This window comes from Pseudomassariella vexata, assembly GCF_002105095.1.
Source record: "Pseudomassariella vexata strain CBS 129021 chromosome Unknown BCR38scaffold_11, whole genome shotgun sequence".
NCBI classification, from domain to species: Eukaryota; Fungi; Ascomycota; class Sordariomycetes; order Amphisphaeriales; family Pseudomassariaceae; genus Pseudomassariella; species Pseudomassariella vexata.
In genome coordinates this window covers 485,898-505,299 of record NW_024467966.1, presented here as the reverse complement: position 1 = coordinate 505,299, position 19,402 = coordinate 485,898, and the positions used below count along the sequence as shown (strand labels likewise).

Sequence of the window (19,402 nt, the reverse complement as noted above, 5' to 3'; positions counted from 1 at the left end):
TGTCCACGTACCACGAGCAATATGCTACCCTACGTAACCCAAGGAAGAGGAGATAGCGGGAGATGTGAAGGGGCGCTCGGGCAAACCATTGGAAATCCAACGTCAAATACTGGTCGGCTTCGAAGCTCGTTGTCACTCTCTCGCAGTCGGTTTGTGGGGTAAAGTTGAGTGGAGATCAGCTTCGGTATTCAAGGGCGGTAATGCGGGGTAAACTTCATCAAATCATTGCTTTACAGCCTCCCTAATTGCATCCTTCTACTCAAACCTCGTCTACACCTCAACATGAAGCAATTTGCCTGCTTCAAATCATCACACTCGCAACTTATAAACGCCAACTGAGATTTCATCTCGGACGCAAGAACCTGCCATCTACAGTTTAGAGACTATATTGCTTATTAGGGGCTCTGCAGAACCCTACAGCAATGAACAGCTGTACTTATGTCTTGTCCATCTTTTCATTAACCAACTGACTTTTACACGCATAGCGTCTTTAGGAATCCATCTCACTAAATGACGTCTATAAAGGAGAATGTCAGCAGCTCGGCCGTTCACCAGTGACTTCTAACGGCGGGGCAACCTGTGATCTAGGGCGCCGTAGTTTACCATCTGGCTGAAAAGCTGTGAATAACCCCACACTTGGGCTCTGACACCTGGCCTTGTTCGTTTCTAGGTCGCAATAAGCTTCGGACCGCCCAATCTCGCATGCTATGATTGAGCCCGTCCTAGGTGGGAGTAGCGACAGCACTCGGCTCCTTTTCTCTAGGGTATTTTGCGGCAGCAGCCGTTGTCTGGTATACACTGTTGTTATCGTGGTCCTCATTGCGGACACTGTCTCTTCCCTCTTCTTCGTCCCCTTCAACACCCTCGAACCGATTCTGGGACCGTGTATGGGAGTAAGCTCTCCAGGCTGCTAGAAGTAGTGTCTTCCTCGACCGCTTTGCACGACTAGTAGGGCCCGCCTGGTTTTCAGAGTTCCGCTTACGATTAGACGTGTTCATGTTCTTCTTCATTGCCCAGCGCGCGAAAAGGCTATATGTCGCCATATCTTCTAGTTCTAATGAGCTGTATTTGAGTAGGTTCAGTGCGGGTGATTTGCTTGAAGCGGTGTTGTCTTCGATGGCTTTGCTTTTGGTGTGAGCTACACAGATTAGCAGCAACTTTAAATAGCGCAGTATATCATATTCTACAATAACAATGTTTTGAAATATCACCAGGCTCTATACTTTCTCTCCAGGTGTTAGCCATGGGCAGTCGGATGAAAGAGTCTCAACGGTACAGGCATATCCCAGCAAGGTGAAAATCGACCAAGCTACCTTTTCAGTAATAAAGCCCTTGCACAGCCTGTACTTATTCACAATCTGTTAAACCAAGAAGTGGGAAGTAAGGAATCTTTACCTGAGAGAATGTTATGTGTTCCAAAGAAAGAGTATAATGGATCTTCAAGGGCGTAGACAAAGGGAGAACGGCCTGGAAACCTAGACTCTAGCTAGAGCCTAAGTAGTTCGCATTGGGATTCAGTATAACGATGTTTCGCTCGGTTTGAGCTTCGATGAGGTAGGATGCTGATCACCATTGTGCAGATAGGGAATCTTAATTATACGTGTCCATTGTTTTTGAACCTAGAGGAGACGCTACATAGTGCGCATTGGGAACCAACACATCACCCATTGAGTACCCTTATGTTGTGATTATGTATTTTCATACATTGTTTTATGATGCTCTAAACGGTCAAACTCTCCAACCAACAGATGATGTGGGATGCAGATAATCCAATTTGCCCTATAGTGACTCAAATTCATGGCCATTGAAAAGAACAAGTGGGAGAATATACTCAGTACTATATCAAAACGACACAACTAATTTCTTGGCCGACACCCCTTTCTCCGACATTTCAAGTCCATTATGTATAGCATCCAAATTCTTCTTCGGAATATGTGACTCCGGCGCCGCAACGAAGTCCCCCCTTTCCGGAGCCTGAGGCAAGAAATCCTCATAGATGAGCTTGCCGACCTCATTCTCTTCCAGCGTACCACCCAGACGAACTTGGTCCGCACACCGTTGCTCTTACCCTTGACCCACAACAATGCCATGGATGACATGAAGCACCAAGCCCGAACCAGGCCCCCAGCGTCCTTATTCTTTGGCGTCGGGGAGCGAACCTGGGAAATAAAACTATTGCCCTCACATTGTCCGAGCACTTTGACACAGCCCTCCGCCGCGCCGTCGCCGATGGACATCGCCTCTGCCATCTTCACGCCCTGGCACTCGCGCACGATATCCTGCACGACCGTCTTGCTTTTATGATCGAAAGCCTTCTTGGCTCCTAATGACTTGACAAGTTCGAAATTCCTTGCTGGAACAGTCTACAACTAGCCGTCGACAGTCCCAAAGGCACACAGTCGCCCTCTCAAACTGCAACGCATCGGGTATTGGGCTAGTCATCTTGACGAACAGCACGATGTAAAGCTGTAATCCGCACATGGCCGACATGTCGTACTTCTTCTCCATGCCCAGGGCGTGGCCCAGAACGCGGTCGCCGACCTTGAAGCGTGTAACGTTGGAGCCGACTTCCACGACGGTGCTGGCGACATCGCTGCCCATGACGAATGGTTATTTTACCCAGCCGTAGACGAAGTTTCCTAGTTGTTGCTTGATTTACTCGAGGGGGTTTAGGGCGAAGGCGCCGTTGCGGATGACGATTTGGTCTGGGCCGAGTGGGGTGTACGGGGCTGGCTTGATGGAGAGGGGGCGGGTTTGGGCGCCTTCGAGGAAGGTCCGCTCTATTTTCTGGCATTTTGGTAAAGGAAGGTGTGAATTTGAAGAAGTGTGATTATGCTTGATGCCACTAAAAAGCTGGAAAATATGATGTTTCAAACTGGTTTTCGAGGAACGTGCAAGTGACAGATCAGACCAGTATGCGATGGCCATGGCCTATATACTTTTCCATAACTACAATCCCCTTTCCCATGGCTAGCCCTCGCCATTTCAAGTCATGATCTTAATGCGATACAGATCGAATCCTTTGCGAGTCCGATATGTGTATGAACGGTGTTCATCAACAGAGACACGGCCCGATGTGACGGAGTTAGTGTCGCAGTTCGTTTTTGATTTGACGAATGCGAACCTTTATCTCCGAATTACCTGTTTCTCTCTAGTTCAAGGGGCTTGAGAGTTGGACGGTCTAAAATTGTGCCGTTCAGCCCTAGGAAACCGGAAATTGAGATGGCAGGACTTCATAAACCCTTACCGACTGGTTATGTCATGACGTCACGACTAGGATTAGAGCTCGAGGATTAAGGATGCTGACTCGCGCGGGTATCCATAAGTGGTTTTCATTTTAGGGAATCATTAGCCTTCAGCGATGCGCTTTTACTTATAAAGCGTATCTTAACGTACTATATAACATACAACTTTGACTGTAGCCATGAGCTAATGACATGTTTTGAAGTCATATTTGACAGTCTTTTTGCGATTGCTCCATCTAGTTGCGGAGCTGGCAAATGCTGCAAGCCATAACTACAAATTACAACTTGCGACTGAATGCGGGACATCTTAAGATCTACCCACGAATTGGCGAAATTAGCTCATCTGAGACGGAGCTCTTGAGTGATATAAAGGATGTAATCGAATCGGTATTGCAAATAGCCTACTTCCAATCATTTCAGGGGTTGTCGACGTGTCGTTACAGAGCAGAGCATAAGTACGAAGTATGCACGAAGTAACGAACCTGTCAAAGAAACCCATAAATCTTACTTAGTTAATCGGAACCTGACACCGCCAATGTATTTTCCTGTCTTTCTCGATGTTGCTGTGATTACAGAAAGTTCAAGGCCTACTTGAGTTTGATTCTCTGACTCGAAAGTCTTAAGTCAAGATAAATGTAGAAGTTTACAAGTTTAAGAATTACACCTGGGGAACTTCAGGCTATAACTGAACAGACACCCTAGTCATTGCACGAGTTTGAATAATCACAATTCCAATTGATCAAGACACGAGACACAAGACATATTGAAGTTCAGTTGATCTGAATGAAACAATACAAATTTAAAGATAGTCGTGACAATATACGTGAACCAGAAATGGAAAGAACAAACAACAACCCGTCGCAAAATCCATAGCGATCCATACTGAACCCCCGGAACTGAATTCCCCAGCCATTGACCCGTTACCAGCAAGAACCAGCCTCGAACACCGTGGTATACCGCGCCATCGCATACCGAATGCGCACGAGAAAAATGCCGTGATGCAAGACGAGGAGTTGACAGTGTTGCCACGGTTGAATTTATCGAATCTAAGTTGTTGCAATCCTAAGGCCATCTATACGGAATGAGTCGAAATGAAACAGTCGCGCTTTATCTCGCGGTCTTCGTGTGCTTGGCTGTTTCAAATTTGAGGTAATACTGTCGTTACATGGGAGCCGTCGATCTTTGAGATATGCGGCTAGCCACATGAAATGTCTAATAGTAAAACCTTTTGAGAAGTGAATGATGTAGGAGGCAGGGAACGGGGACGTCGGCGTCAACACAGTTGATGTTGCTCATATGGTATGTTGAAACCCTTGATCCCTTGAGGACTGATGAGAGTGAGGCCCCAAGTCCCCTATGGGATAGTCCTATTTTGATAGTTAGGAAACGTGTATTTTTCGTCTGCTGTTATTTTCTAACCCACTCACTATCTGTTTCCCTTTGGCTTTGTGAATGTCTCAACATGGCATTCGGTACAGCGTATATGCTGACAATGAGCAGTGGAGCAACACGGACTGGAAATGATGGTTTCCATCGATCCACATTGGCACTTTCTTTTGGTTAGACATAGGAGAGTCAAGTTGCAAGTTGGTTTTAGCTTACACAATACCAAATATGAATTGTATTTCCCATGATGTATAGGAAAATGGCAGGCTAAGAACCCGTTTGATGGAGTCTGAGATCGGTGAATGGAGAGAGTTGAAGGATATAGTAGTGTGCACCAAAGAAGATCTGATGATGTGAGTAAATGAAGACCTACTAGAAGATCAAAGGTGCCCTTATATACAGAAGTCATGTCGATTCATCGACAAGGAATATATTATACAATCTGCAATGTACATCTCCTTGGAATTACCATATGAGGCCAATATCTTCACATAATGCCACAGAATACCAATCGTTAACCAAGGCGTATATCCGGGCACCGTTACTCCAGCAAGGCTTAGAATTGCAGACAGAAAATACCACTTGGACGACATAACCACAAAAAGAAGTGCAATGCCTATGCTGAGCCGATGATAGATTTCGGTGTAAATAGCGGTGAAAATTCGACGACTACCTCATTCCCATTTTACGGTAAAAGGGCTTTGCAGAATGATTGGACTTTGGCAGACGTTGAGGCCCCGAATGAGTCGGCTCCGCCTCCGTTGCCCGTGCAAGAGATTCCCGCTGGTCATTGATACCGCCAGCACAGGACGCCTGATTGCGGTCAATAATACTACCGACAAAGTGAAGGGTTCGTATCTGCTAATCATTGTCATTAGCTCGTATATTGTCCAATGCAAAAGTGGAGTGGTCGACTATACCGAGCGCTCTCACACGCACACACAGGGCTCTAGATCTTCTACGCATGGCAACATATGGCATGGCCAGATACCCTCGAATACGATTGAAACAAGCTCGGGTTCGTCGCCACGAAAGCCTCGGTTCAAGTAACGTTTGATGGGCTGAAAGCACATTATTGTTATCATGTAAACCAGCCTAAACCGCCGAATCCAATAATCTCTCTGGCACGCTTTGAAACCACAGCCTCGCGCAGAGCCGCATCACATGTCTTCGGAGACTGGGGGGTAACAAACCTGTGGCTGAGCGCATCCTTTCTTGTGCCCAGAAGTGGAGCAAGGCTGTGTAACATCGCCCATCCTCGCCCCGGCATACAACTCACCGAACCTGCAACACAACAAGAGCCTTAGCAGCAAATTTCATCACCGAATTGAAAAAATTTCTTGACACAGCACATCAGGGTTAATGGCGCAGCTCTGTTCAACGTTGCATAATCCCAGCGATGCTCAACAAGCTGACGTTTCGATGGCGACTGGTTCTGTACCAGAGGGAATAATAACTCCTCGGAAGGCTTTCGCATGGGCTTTTTTTTGCCCTGTCGATTTTGAGCCGACATCGGTTCACCGAGTTTGCAAGTGTTGCTCCTGCCGGAAAAGTTGTGCAATGCATTTTAGTCATGTATTCGACAAGGCGCGTATGCTTTCCATCTGCACCACGCGCAGTATCATGCCGTCGTCGATTCGAGTTTTGCTCCATGAGGATTGGTATGGAAAACATTGCGCGTTATCAATAATGACCATTGTGAATGGTATCAATCCGACGAGGGCAGTGGCATCTCTCAATACCTGCGCAAAAACGTCAGACTAGCATATATTGTCAAGACTTTGAGGAAATTACCAACCACGCAACCCGTTAGAGTGGTTTCCGTCGCAGGCATTCAACGTGTTCCATCATGAAGTCGGCCTTGGAAACACGGAGCTGTGCTTTCTCGGCACTCGACTCTTTCAGTGTCCTAACACAGGACTCGCCGTTTTTCGGAGATATGGGGATAACAGGATAAGTTTCCGTCATAGCTCTAGTGCGCGCGGGAAAAAATGGCATTTGGGCCAGTTTATATAATCCGGACTTTGTTGTACTACAGAGACTTGATCAGGCTGGGTCGCTTTTCGCAAGACAAACCAATACTATGAAGGTGATAGGTATCAGCAGGTCTATCGAGTGTTGTTTCTTCACGGGGTTGGTCTCATGGGGTCTGCCTCGCCATTTCATACGATTTTGATGAAATGCAAACAAGTCAGAGCCTTGATCATTAATCAGTGATGCCCTAATAGTGATGAGGATGAAGTCTATATACCCTCAGGCCTCGCCCGCACCAGGTGTTGGAGATATGAATCGGTCGATGTGACTCAAGTAGCGCACCGTCGTCGGATCAACACTCAGGCTTTGGTAGACGAGGCCCAGAGCCTCGTGCACTAGAATAAAAAAGTGTATTGTACTCTTGATGCAATTTGATATCAGCACGGCGTCAACAGTCTCCCACAGCTGAAAAGCCCCGGTGACGAGTGTAGTTCCAAGCAGCTTCCAAGCATCCAAAATTGTATTTTCCCATGGCGAGAGACTAATTCCAGGGATATTTTCAACGAGTTGAGCCGCACGAGTAAGGTATAATTTGAAAATTGATAGACGTTAGTAGCAGAGTTGACGGCTTTCCGAATTATACCTGTGTAGTTTCTCTGAGTTCGGGCGCAGGAGAACAACGAGGTCCATCCCCAAAGGGTGACCGAATGAGTTGGCCAAGACTCTGGGCGATTGTTGATGTTTTTGAATAACGGCAAAAGAGCATACTGGGCCGTAGGATAGACAACTCTGGCTTCCGCTGCTAGTCTTTCCTAGCGAGAGGTTGGCAGCAGGTAAACCCAACTTGGCTACGGGTCGCAATGACCAACTGTCAAAGTGGCATCCCCTGATTTGTTCCTCCATGCTTCCATTATTGACCCACCAGAACATAGAGCTAGTGTATTACCAGCTGTGAAAGCAAGTCGCCTGCTACTAACGTTGGTCCTGGGCGCTTGTTGGACTTAAGTAGGTCACTCTGTGGTAGCCAAGCATATCACAACAGTCCGACCAGAAGAATGGCCAAAAAGGGGTTTCCAGTGATCTTCTAGGGGTTCGTTGCCATGAAAAGTGACTCAAACTGGAAGAACAAGGTACCCTCTTGGTGAAAGAGGCGTGTCCTCGATTGCATCTCCGTAGTTATGGCCAACAGGCCATCAAGGGGCTTGAGTTATGTACTCGGACAACTCAACGGGTGTCAGGGGATTCGAGTCTCAACCACCATTAGACGTAGCGCGTATGATTCAAATGATGGAGCCGAACGCTGCTTTTTCAACACTTCTGCCCAATGCTTTCACGCCAATCATCAAGTCGTTATGCCCAGCGAGTATTTATCAGCAAGGAACTGCTGAAGTACCGCTGGTGCAGCCCCGCTAGGCTACCATAGTAAGTTGCGTGATTGTGGGACCTTCTGCGCGAAATAGCCAGCAAGTCAGTGTCCAAGCGTCCACAGTCCACAGGTTGGCCGTTGGGTGCCCACATCTAGGTGCCACTTCAAACAAAGGATTTCGTTAACAATGAGCGCATTGTTACGAAGTAACAAACGTGACATTTTGAGAGACTAAAGTCAAGGTTGGAGGGTGGAAATTTCCTGCGTGGATTCACGATTTGTTCGTTCCATGTTTTGATGGAGGCTTGCTTTTCGTCTTATCTTTCCGGCTTGAATGAAGACACTATAACTCGCTGGCCGGTACCCAATGGATGCCGAGTCTTGCTGTAAAATCGCAACAGCTGGAAAGTGGAAGGTTGGAAGAAGGTTGCAAGTTTCAAATTACAGTTGAGGAAGAACCGTGGGCATTAGTGCCGCACGTGCCTTCCCAGTTTCCAATTTAAAGTAGATTCCGGAAAGCTTGGTATTTCCTGTTCCATGCAACCCGCGACGACGACGCCGAAGCTGATTCCCACGCCCATCTCCCGCGCTTCCTGACCATCCATTCGTTCTATGTTTTCTTTTCTATTCAAGGTCGGAACACCAGGATGCATGGGCGATGCCTACTGAAAGCGTCAGAGCCTCGTCGCGGTGGGTCACCCGCAGTATACCCGTAATACTGGCCAGCGCTGTTGGTTATGCGACATTCGTTGTTGTCGCTCGAGTTTGTGGTGAGTCCCTATGTTCTCTTGACGAAGCTCCCGAGGTTACGTGCTCTACTGACTATGTTCTCGACCCTATAGTCAAATTTCTTATCAACTCGCGCGGCGATGTTGGAGCTGCGACAGCCATCCTCGTTTTCTACTTCCTTCTCCTGCTTCTTATGATTGCAACGTACGTTCGAACCATCACCATCATTAATACCGATCCCGGCCTTGTTCCTCTGGGCCCTTTGGCCATTGAGCGAAGAAAGAAAGAGAAGAGGAGCCCGAAAACCCCGTCCCGCGAAGGGGATATTGAGGGCCAGCCGTATTACGTCTCCCCTGACCCCAATCCTGACAGCCCGGGCCTGGAGCAGTTCTACACCAAGGATGTCTTCGTGTGTGAGAATGATGGTCGTCCCAAGTGGTGCTCGGATTGTTGCAATTGGAAGTCTGACCGCGCTCACCACAGCAGCGAAATCAACCGTTGTGTGACTAGGATGGACCATTATTGTCCCTGGGTTGGTGGCATGGTCGGCGAGAACTGTATGTTTGGCTCCTATCACGGCACTTGGCGCATCATGATACTGATAACGTGCAGCATTCAAGTTCTTCACGCAATTCACCATGTACACAGCGTGTTACTGCGGCGTAGTGCTCGGCGCTGCAGGATCCAGCCTGCAGAAGCAAATTCGCGCTGGGGAACCATTCGACAGCCACTTTATTGGTGTCCTCGGGCTTGCTGGCTTCTTCGGACTTTTCACTTTGTCTATGACACTCGCGTCATGGAGATACATTTCGATCAATATGACTAATGTTGATATGTTTGGAGCCAAGTCAAAAGTCTACCAACTTGCCGTTCGGGTTCCGCTTGGAACCCCATCGACCGACACGTATAACACAGTGACTTACCCCCTACCGAGACCGGAAAGCTCGACGAAAATGCTTGGTTTTCTCACGGCAGCTATGGGTAGTCTCAGTGAACGCCCTCACAGTGACAGCAGCAATGGTCATGAGCAAGCGAAAGATCAAGGGGATGCGAGCACGGAAAATGGCGATACTGGGATCAATGGCTCATCTGAACACCCGAAAGAACCGCAGAACGCAAGAGATGCTCTTGCGCAACGAACTTATGCAATTCTAAGGACAGACCCGGGAGAGAACCCTTGGGACTTAGGGTTTTGGCAGAATTGGAAAGACGTCATGGGAAACAATATCCTAGACTGGTTTCTTCCTCTGCGGAGATCACCTTGCACGTGCCATGATAGCCAAGAAAGCTATTATCGCATGGGGCCTTTATTGAGCGAGCTCCGCGCGAGGTATGGCATTGGCGAGATGCCACGGGATGAAGCAAACTGGATTCAGATGAGCGAGACTACGAGGTAAAGGGATACGACCAGCAGCATATTACGATACCCTTGGACACATGGCGTTACGGTTGAAGGTTTTGATACAGGCAGTATTATACGCCACAGACCAACCACATCAGCGTGATGTTGCGATGCACATAGATGCTTTGTCTTAAATAATTTAATAGCGACTGGAACACAACACATTTTCCTTTGTCAATGATATAATACGCAGTTAGATCAATTATGGGCTTTGCCCGCCATATCAACAAAGTGTGTGTGCAAATGATGATGGCTTAAGTCACCGCTTCGATGACACATCGTGTGTAGCAGGCAGGCGATGTTGTGGAAAACACGTCCGAGTTAGGTATGGCCTGTACCACCAGCATGCTGAAGTTGATGGAGCGTAGCACAAGCCAGTCAGAAGGAGAAGGGGAGCTTTCTGCCCTAGTTTCGTACTAATGCAATGATGCCCAAACATCCAAAACATAGCAGCGATGGATGCCCAAATTAAATATGATATGAATCAAGTCTGGATCTGATATAGTTGTAACTCCTAAGCAAGCATCCCCCGTGAAAGATGAAGTACTTCATAGTGTGTGATCCGATTTCTGGTAACATCGACTTGATAACAAGTCTGTAACAGTCACGCGATTACTTGAAACTGCCAACTCAGCTCTGTAGGATGAGATGAAATAAACGAAGCCAAAATTCCGGAACCGTATTTTGCGTCCAATAAATCTTGGGATTGTTTCTTAAGATTGTCTTGGTGGGCGACCACGTGCCAACGTACTCTGATCGCCTCATTTTGCCACTTTCTGCAATAGGAAACTTACCATTCTACTTTTCAATGCAAGTCTATTGTTCCCCTGAGCGCAGGTTCCGGTCGATGCTGAACTTCTTCTAAGTAGCTTGAGCTTGCCTTAACTATTATTGAATAATTTCTATCGATCGGAAGCTTGTGCAACCCTAACCTTGTCTGAAATGATAAGATTGCCATCTTACTTCCCACTATAAGTCTATTCACTATACTGAGTAAGTAGGCACTTGTGATACTCAATAAGTGGGAATACACGAGGGAGTCCAAATCATGGTCGTCGGCTAACTATTGATATAGTTGATGGTTTGTTCACTTGAGTATTGTGACTTCATCACGGTGCAGCAACCTTGTCATTATGTACGCCAAGTTTTGCAAGATGTCTTTGGGATACTTTAGGCAAGAGTAATTGATCTCTTGGTCTTGATGACAACTTCACACCAAGGATTCAGCTTTTCAAGTGAAAAGCACAGCGTCTTGTTATAATGTTTGAAACGAATGACAATATTTCACACCCGGTAATGCGAGACTTGCTTGCCAAAATTACGATCTCTGACCCCTCGACGACCTTTTGACATACAGCTAATGAAATACCACATAAAAGAACAAGAACATATCTCATCTAGTGACCCTCCCCCCCCTCTTCTGCCTTGACCTCGTATCTAGTCTTTAACCCCCTGCTTCTTCCTTCGGGGGCTTTCCGACAAGATATCTGAGCACAATTTACCATGTTCGATATTCAGCCACTCATCTAGGCAACCTCTTCGCAGCATTGACTGTCTATATCTCTCATATGACCACAGCTCGGACACACGACTGCTCCATTCCTGGAGTTGTAATTGAAGTTCGCCTGTTCCTCATAGTAGCAACACTCGTACTTCTCCGAGGTAGTCTCGATATCAGAAACTGGGGGTTCTTCTTCCGCGTCTGACGGAGCATTTTCTCGGGAGTCCTCGTCCGACCTGTGAAAGGGGTCAGCGTACACATAACCTATGCGGTATTATTCGGTTTGTATAACATTGTTGCAAGTGGGCACCGTTTTGTGCTTGCTTGATTCATCAATGGATACAGGCTTTGGGCTTGGAAACTTCGACGACAGTTGGCGAGGATGAGTGGCAATGGGCTCGAAGTTCCGCTATGGGGAAGGTGGAATTTAGATGTAGACCAGTACGGACAACTTGACAAAGTTTCCAATCAACAATATCGAAATCCTGGTTCAGTCGAGGAGAGTGACGTGTATGGATTTGGATTTCTGGCTGCAGAGTCGTTTGGAATACTGATAGAGATGGCGAAGCATCGCGTCGTCTTTTCTACCCATGACCCGCTTTATATCGGTTTTCAGGATGTCTCCAAATTGTCATCTACTTGTAAAGTAGCAGAGCCGCAACTCTGAACGATGTGGCCGTGTTGTCATCCGAGCAATCCGTGACTTTGCTGATAGGGAGGCTCATCTCGGAGAGGCAAAGAAGCGTCAACTTGACCCTACATCAGGGCGTCACAAGCTGCCCCCAGCTCGGGGAGGCGTATGGCCATTGCTGACTTGTTATATGGTAATAAGTTGCCTTCTTCGTCGTAGAACTTGAGGGCCTTGCCCACGGTGGCATTGCTAATGGACACTAGATATGGCGGCCGAAGTATGTGTAAACCATTCTCTGTTGATTTAGAGATGACCAATACAAGCTGTAGTGTGACGAATGGAACGAGCGGAGGCTGTGACTATTCTTCCAATAAGCATTTTCATACCAGGAAGGACACAGATATATTCATTCGAAAGGGTCTCCTGGAAAGTTGAGCAGAGTCTTGGACAATCCCGACTAGAATTGTCCCGGTCTCTGTAAGTCATGAACCACCAGTGCCGACATTACTTACACAATTCTCTAGCGCTGGTACCGGAACTCTGCCTTATGTTTCAAGAACTATATCTAGGAAGATTCTGAGGAACCCTGGCCGGTTCAGCCGTCCCTGGGGCCAGGCATACAAGAAGGCAACTGTCATTCCAAACCTAACTATTGCCAGTCAATAAGGGAAAACCAGAGGCGTATTTTCTCTCAGCGTGCTTCCAGTGGCCATCGGTCCTAGTTGACTGACGGCAGGAGGCGAAGCACAAACGTGAACATTCCGCGTGAGCTTCGTTCGATTTTCGGGCGCCATGTACCAGCAGCTATCATATATCAGCGTTCAACGGCATGATGAAATTATAATGGCGATACGGTCCGCTCGGGGGCGCAGGATTAGCATCAGCATCTGTTTTAAGGCCCCACCGGTCGTCGGGATGTTTCGATATGTGTTCCGTTGCACTAGATCTGTCAGGCTCGGGCATCGTGCAATCAATGATGGCACCATTGGTCGAATTGACGCCCAGCTTTTGGCTCTCGCAGAATTAGCAACTCCGTCATCTTGCAGCCAAGCCTTGCGTTGGAAATCAGTGGTGCTGTTCTGCAATTATTCTTCGATCAGATAGAAGATAGGGAGACCGCATATCTCTGTGGGAGATATCACGTTTTCGGATGGGATGAATTATACTGACGATAAAGTAGTCAGCAGACTATCCTACGGATGTATGTGTTCAGCTGCTATGGCTACATACCTGAGCTCTGCAGATACTCGGGGCGGATCCATTTGCAAACTCATTGCCTGGGCGAAGGATTCATCAAGCTTGTACAAACCTGACGTAAATATGCAAATCCGAAGGCGAAGTCAACATCCGAAAGACTATACCTTCATCGCCTTCTGTCTTATCATATTGCGCATCGATAAGGCAAGTTCTAGGGGTGCGTAGCTAATTGCGACAGGTTTGAATGCCATGTGCTTCTTACTAAAGTTGGAGAAGCAGTATGCGCTTGCTGTTTACTGGAACTCCGCCATGTTTTTTGACGTCACACAGGAGGAACTCATGCTCTTGGCTCGTATTATGGGAAGAATTGACGGCCTTGAGATGTCGAAGGACTCAGCGAGCACTGGCTAGGGTTGGCCCAAGTAATTGCATACTTGCGAGTGACTTGGGTTTTGGGGTATCTGACAGAGGAAGATGATTCTCATTCATCTGGCCAATAATCATTGCATGGTGCATATCCATTCCATGGATTCGTAGGGCTGTTTTATTCCTAGAATGCTACCCTGCAGCACATATGCAGCCGTTGTGCCCCTGACATGCCTAGTAGCCTGTGTATGATCTTCTAGCATACAGATCGGATGACAGCTGCTAAAGTCACTGCCAATTTAGGACCAGGCTCGGGTTGTGTTACTTGTTCAGGCACACAAGCAAGCTTTGGCGGATAAGCACAATCTTCAGTGATTTCACACCGTCCCACGTTCTATGCAGAATTCAGCGACGAAAATACTACAACACCCACAATAGGAACGATGACGGTCACCCTTCGAGTCGTTCTTGGCTAGGGTGAACTGATGGCACTTCTGCGGCCATGTGTTGGTATATTTGAAGGGTAAGGGGGAGGAGGTGGCGAGGGATCAGGCTAGCAAACTTGCTCAACCAGCTTTCTTTCACACAGCCCAATGGCCAAAAACCTGCCGCCATTGACTGATGACAAGCAATAAGCTGTCATAACATTAATTGGGACTTTGAAGTGGCTCAAGAATTATACCATGGACGAATCGACTTCTCAAACAACCCACATGTCGCAACTACCAACACCACTCCCAGAACACCACGAGGAGTCTGCTGGATTGTGTTGTATTGAGAATCAATCACTTGACCGACAACCCGCCAGTTTGGATGTAGGAGGGGGATCATTGTGAATCTATGCAAAGAATGCGCATGTGCATGGAAGCGACTTGACTGTTTGTGTGTGCTTGCAGGTGATGCAATCGCCGATACACAAAGATCGATTGTCACTCCTCGGATTAACTTAATTCCTGAATAATATCGTACTCTGGAGTAGTGAATAATTCCGAGCTGAGACTTGGTGATAAGAGTAGAGCTTGTCCTCGAGAGTTATTAAACTTGAAATCGCATCTTGAAGTTGTAGCAGTCGCAAACGTGAAGTCGACAAACACATAAAACCTTGAAGCCCGTTATGTTCATTAGCATGCTTGAACGGGATGCTTGAGAAGCAGCTATAAGAAGCGTCCAGTCAACCTCCATGACCGCCTGTGCGTTGTTGCTGGTGATGAAAGCAATTGAAATATCTGATAGATCTGAAGTCATGTCGCAGTTCAGATGAGTGTGGTATTATGAAGCCCTGGTAGTCGCTGCCAATTACGTAGTTGATTCCCCACTTTTATGTTAAAGCCCAAATCGTCGTGCAGTCGTCCGCTGCGCTTGGCCACTCTATTGAATTGTCCCTTTTCAGCCTCAATCTCACCTCGATACTTCAATTCCTTCATTTAGACTGTCTACTAGTGTTGCGACGCAGCGTTCGCTGAAGCTTCGAGGATCTGTTATCTAGTATGCCTAGTATGCTTATCAGAAGAACACATCACTAGCCACCAGCCTCTTCCCGTTGTTGACTTCTCAATCCATCAAACCCCCCCTTCCGATGTCTTCGCGCTTCTTGGCAGGGTCTTCCCCCGGGTATGGAACCGGGCGGCGCAAGTCGCAGTTTACGTATCGTCAGCTTGGCTTGCTGGCATCCTACTCGACCTCGTGTCCTCTGAGAGTCATCGTACACATCGACCTAGATGCATTTTATGCGCAGTGTGAAATGGTTCGTCTTGGAACCCCTGAAGACCAACCATTGGCTGTCCAGCAATGGTAGGAAGAACATCTGACGCGGTGTCACGCAAATTCCATGCTGACTGGCAGTAGGCAGGGCTTGATAGCTATCAACTATCCTGCACGCGAATACGGAATCGGGCGACATTGCACCATCAAAGGTACATGGGCGTGGATTTGTTTTCTTCTCAGGTCATTTGGACAAAACTAGAAACTCCAAACAAGTCTTACGTTATTGAACCATTCGGGACGGTTCTAGGCGTAGCCGCGCTAATTTTAGCAACAGATGCCAAAAAGCTTTGCCCTAAGCTCATTTCTCAACACGTTGCCACCTGGAAAGAGGGCGACGAGAAATGGGCCTATCATGATGATGCAGCAGCTCACATGGGGACACACAAAGTCTCCCTGGATCCCTACAGGCTCCAGTCGAGACGAATTCTAGCAGTCATCAAAGAAAGCCTGCCCCATGACAAGCAGAAAGTCGAGAAAGCTAGCATCGATGAAGTTTTTATCGACCTTTCTGCACAAATCCACTCGATTCTTCTCGAGAGATTCCCAGAGCTCACGAATCCCGCGCCGTACGACGATCCAACTGAGAAGCTGCCACTGCCCTCCATCAGCGCCCTTGACTGGCAGGCCGATGCCTTGGTTGATCTCAACGATGCAGATGCCGAAACGGATGACCCAGATTGGGATGATGTGGCCATACTCATTGGTTCAGAAATTGTTCGTGATATCAGAGCCGAAGTCCACAGGAAGCTCGGTTATACCTGCTCTGCGGGAGTAGCAAGCAACAAGATGTTGAGTAAATTGGGCTCTGGCCATAAGAAGCCCAACCAACAGACAGTGATCCGTAATCGAGCCGTGCAATGCTTCTTGTCTGACATGAAGTTTACCAAAATTCGCAACCTGGGTGGCAAGCTTGGAGAACAGCTAGTGTCGACCTTCAATACAGAGAACATCAAGGACTTGATGCATGTGTCGGTCGAACAACTGAAGTCCAAACTGGACGATGATACAGGCGTCTGGCTCTACAACACCATCCGCGGTGTAGACACCAGTGAGGTCAACTGTCGAACACAAATCAAATCCATGCTCTCGGCGAAGTCATTCCGTCCAAGCATTAACACGCTTGACCAAGCTCTGAAGTGGTTGAGAATCTTCGTTGCTGACATTTTCTCACGCCTGGTGGAGGAAGGAGTCCACGAAAACAAACGGCGACCAAAGACTATCAATTTGCATTACCGGCACGGTGGACAAACACGCTCACGCGGAAGTGGGATCCCACAAGGGAAAATTCTTGATGAGACCACATTATTCGCTCTTGCTAAGAATCTCATGAATCAGATCATTCTGGAAGGCCAATTATGGCCTTGTGCCAATCTATCTCTGAGCGTGGGAGGATTCGAAGACGGTTTATCAGGCAACATGGGCATAAGCGCCTTCCTCCTGAAAGGCGACGCCGCGAAGGAACTCAAGGCCAGGTCCAGAGACCCGAATGTGGATCCTCCTACCCTTAAGAAACGCCGTGTCGAGAATAGTAGCATACAATATTTCCTTGGCAAACGGGGCACCCCTTCTGGTAGTGTTGACCAAGTGGACGAGGAGGATACAGAAGCGAGTGGCGCTCCCCGGACACCACTGTCCCACCACGTTGTGGACGTGGACCAGACTTCAGATAGGCCGGTGGACGTTTCAATGAGCGCATTCGGCAGCCACGAGATGCCAATCACCCAATACACATGTTCGCGCTGTGATGCAAGGCTCGAGACTTGCAATGCTCTACAAAGCCACCTCGACTGGCATTTTGCCAAAGACCTCCACGAGGAAGAACGTGGCAAGCCGGCATTTGCCAGTCAAGCATCGGGTCCACACAATCAAAAGAAGAAGGCTGCTGCATCCTCCTCAAAGAAGACATCGCGGAGTAGTAACAAGCTCGAGCAGGGGCAGAGCAAGCTGAAGTTTGGATGACACGCAAAGCGCAAACGGAAGCGAATAGCACGCTTGGTTATATCAAGTGGTGTCAAGTGGATCCTCCCGTGGTTGTTTAACTACAGTAGATCAAATGTCCAGCAGCAACGTAATGGAGCAGGTTGGTATGAAAAGTCTCGTGTTTCCAGGGCGGGAATTCAAAATGATGAACGAAAACCTTGACAAGCGGTGTTAAATAGTGGAAGATAGTGAAGCATAGTCGTCAACAGATACTGAGGAATCAGCGCCCGATGTGGTTGGATCGATGGAAGTATCGGTCTACAGGCCGGCTGATGAGGAACTTGCGGAATAATGTGCCGGCTGGCGGGAGCTCTGAAGATGCGTCCGGAATCCGTTTGATTGCGACCATGATCCAGGTTTGCTTCTCGAAAAGCGCTGGAAAGTTCTGGTCATGCGGTAAGCTTCCATATCGACGCCGCACTCACGAGCAGTCAAACAAGACTACTACTCGTGTCCCGCGGCACAAACCAACAGAGTTTATTGAGTGCATCGCAACGTTTCATTTGTCGCGTTCACCTGGTGAGGATGGCGAGGGCTGTCGCAGCATTCCCTGGGTCTGTAAATGGCGTTCAGTTCTAAATCGAATGGGAGACAGGTTGACGGGTTGTTTGTCGATGTAGCTAACAGGTACAACCGCCCAAATTTAAAATTTGGGCGATTGGCGTCACAAGGCGGCCTAGTTTGCTTTGATCCTCCTATACGTTGTTTTCTGGATAATGTCTCTGCTTCATGGTGACACGAAGTACTTTCGATCCAACCATTGGCCTCGGCAAGTTATTAGGCACCTGCAGCTACATTGGGCTCTAGCGCATTGGTACCCAACGTCGAATGTTCGCCGCAGGCCATTCCCGGCCTGCTTCACAGTGCACAGGGAACGATTCTGGAAACACGTCGACAAAGCTTAGCCCGTCCGTCACGTTGGCAGCATGGTCGGGATGTTGTCGTCGCTGGACCGGATCCATTATGATACTAGGCACTATCGTCCTGTACAGCGAGTCCCGCTGCATACAGTCCACTCCAGATCGTGTTCGTTGTATGACGACAGACATGGAGACTTCGTCAGAAACAACTCAAACTCCCAGAGTGCGAGCGACGCCCGTGGCCCAACCATTCCGAGGCCGCGGGCCAGGGAAGTCCGTGGTCGGTAGGGTATCAATGAAGTTGGGAGAGAGAATAATGTGTGCGAAGCAATGTCCCTTTGCCCTGCGGCGAGGAACAACACTGCCAGACGCTCTGGACTTCCAAGGTGGTATAATAGGAGACATCAAGCTGTGTCTTCCCGCGTGTACGATTTTTCTGAACGATGTTGCTCTTGTTTGCGGTTTGCCCCGTCGCCTGGTTGCATCACAAGGTCCACCATTTCCAACGCTGCGTCTTCTTCTTCAGCCCAATTCATTCACCGACTACCGTTTGCTGCCGTCGTTTTACGGTCAGCCAAAACGACAAGGAGAGCCCCACTGAAGCCCCAGCGCCATCCAAGTTTCCAGCCCAACGTTGGCGATGTATTATGAACCTTGCGACTTCAGCCGTTCAAAGTTCTTTTTATTCAAAATTACAACTTGATCTCGACAACTTTTCAGAAGAATCGAAGGTCAAAGGTCATCGGGAACTTCTGCCCCAATTTGCACTGATTGCGTGCCGAATATCCCTCCAAGCACAGTGCGCCTCCTTCAAGCAAGACTGGACTACTGCAACTTCGGCCCGCTTACTAGCCACCTTTCTGAGTTTACAGCTGTCGACCGCTTTAGCGACTCGCCTCGCACTCACAGGACTCCAGGACGATCTTGACTACCCGGTCCCTCTAGTTGGGCTTTCTCTGCCACCTCTTTATATTCGTGCATATATAAGTTTTTTTTTGTTT

At 48.0% G+C, this 19,402-nt stretch overlaps 4 protein-coding genes across 4 annotated transcripts; 3 read left to right on the top strand and 1 right to left on the bottom strand.

The window, feature by feature from the left end:
• Window positions 1-722: 722 nt before the first annotated feature.
• On the bottom strand, window positions 723-3,075 carry BCR38DRAFT_476559 (uncharacterized protein; the record flags this gene model as incomplete). Its single annotated transcript, XM_040863042.1, has 4 exons — window positions 2,398-3,075; window positions 2,031-2,363; window positions 1,396-1,486; window positions 723-1,138 (listed from the first exon to the last, which is right to left on the bottom strand). Exons 1-4 carry the CDS (start codon window positions 2,599-2,601, stop codon window positions 723-725), a joined length of 1,044 nt encoding a protein of 347 aa, XP_040712862.1. The 5' UTR covers window positions 2,602-3,075.
• Window positions 3,076-8,629: 5,554 nt separating this feature from the next.
• Window positions 8,630-10,097, top strand: BCR38DRAFT_459666 (palmitoyltransferase PFA5; the record flags this gene model as incomplete). The annotated part of the gene is made up of 3 exons (XM_040862318.1): window positions 8,630-8,741; window positions 8,814-9,257; window positions 9,313-10,097. 3 exons carry the CDS (start codon window positions 8,630-8,632, stop codon window positions 10,095-10,097), a joined length of 1,341 nt encoding a protein of 446 aa, XP_040712861.1.
• A 5,276-nt stretch (window positions 10,098-15,373) lies between these two features.
• On the top strand, window positions 15,374-17,520 carry BCR38DRAFT_459665 (uncharacterized protein; the record flags this gene model as incomplete). Its single annotated transcript, XM_040862317.1, has 3 exons — window positions 15,374-15,588; window positions 15,643-15,710; window positions 15,836-17,520. The coding sequence occupies 3 exons, from the start codon at window positions 15,374-15,376 to the stop codon at window positions 17,518-17,520; spliced, it is 1,968 nt and encodes a 655-aa protein (XP_040712860.1).
• Window positions 17,521-18,200: 680 nt separating this feature from the next.
• On the top strand, window positions 18,201-19,153 carry BCR38DRAFT_43462 (uncharacterized protein). The gene has a single exon (XM_040860310.1). The coding sequence runs from the start codon at window positions 18,370-18,372 to the stop codon at window positions 19,000-19,002; it is 633 nt and encodes a 210-aa protein (XP_040712859.1). The 5' UTR covers window positions 18,201-18,369; the 3' UTR covers window positions 19,003-19,153.
• The last annotated feature ends 249 nt before the right edge of the window (window positions 19,154-19,402 follow it).

Excerpts from the sequence above, each read along its gene's own strand:
- BCR38DRAFT_43462 (XM_040860310.1), top strand. The coding sequence starts at position 18,370 with ATGTTCGCCGCAGGCCATTCCCGGCCTGCTTCACAGTGCACAGGGAAC.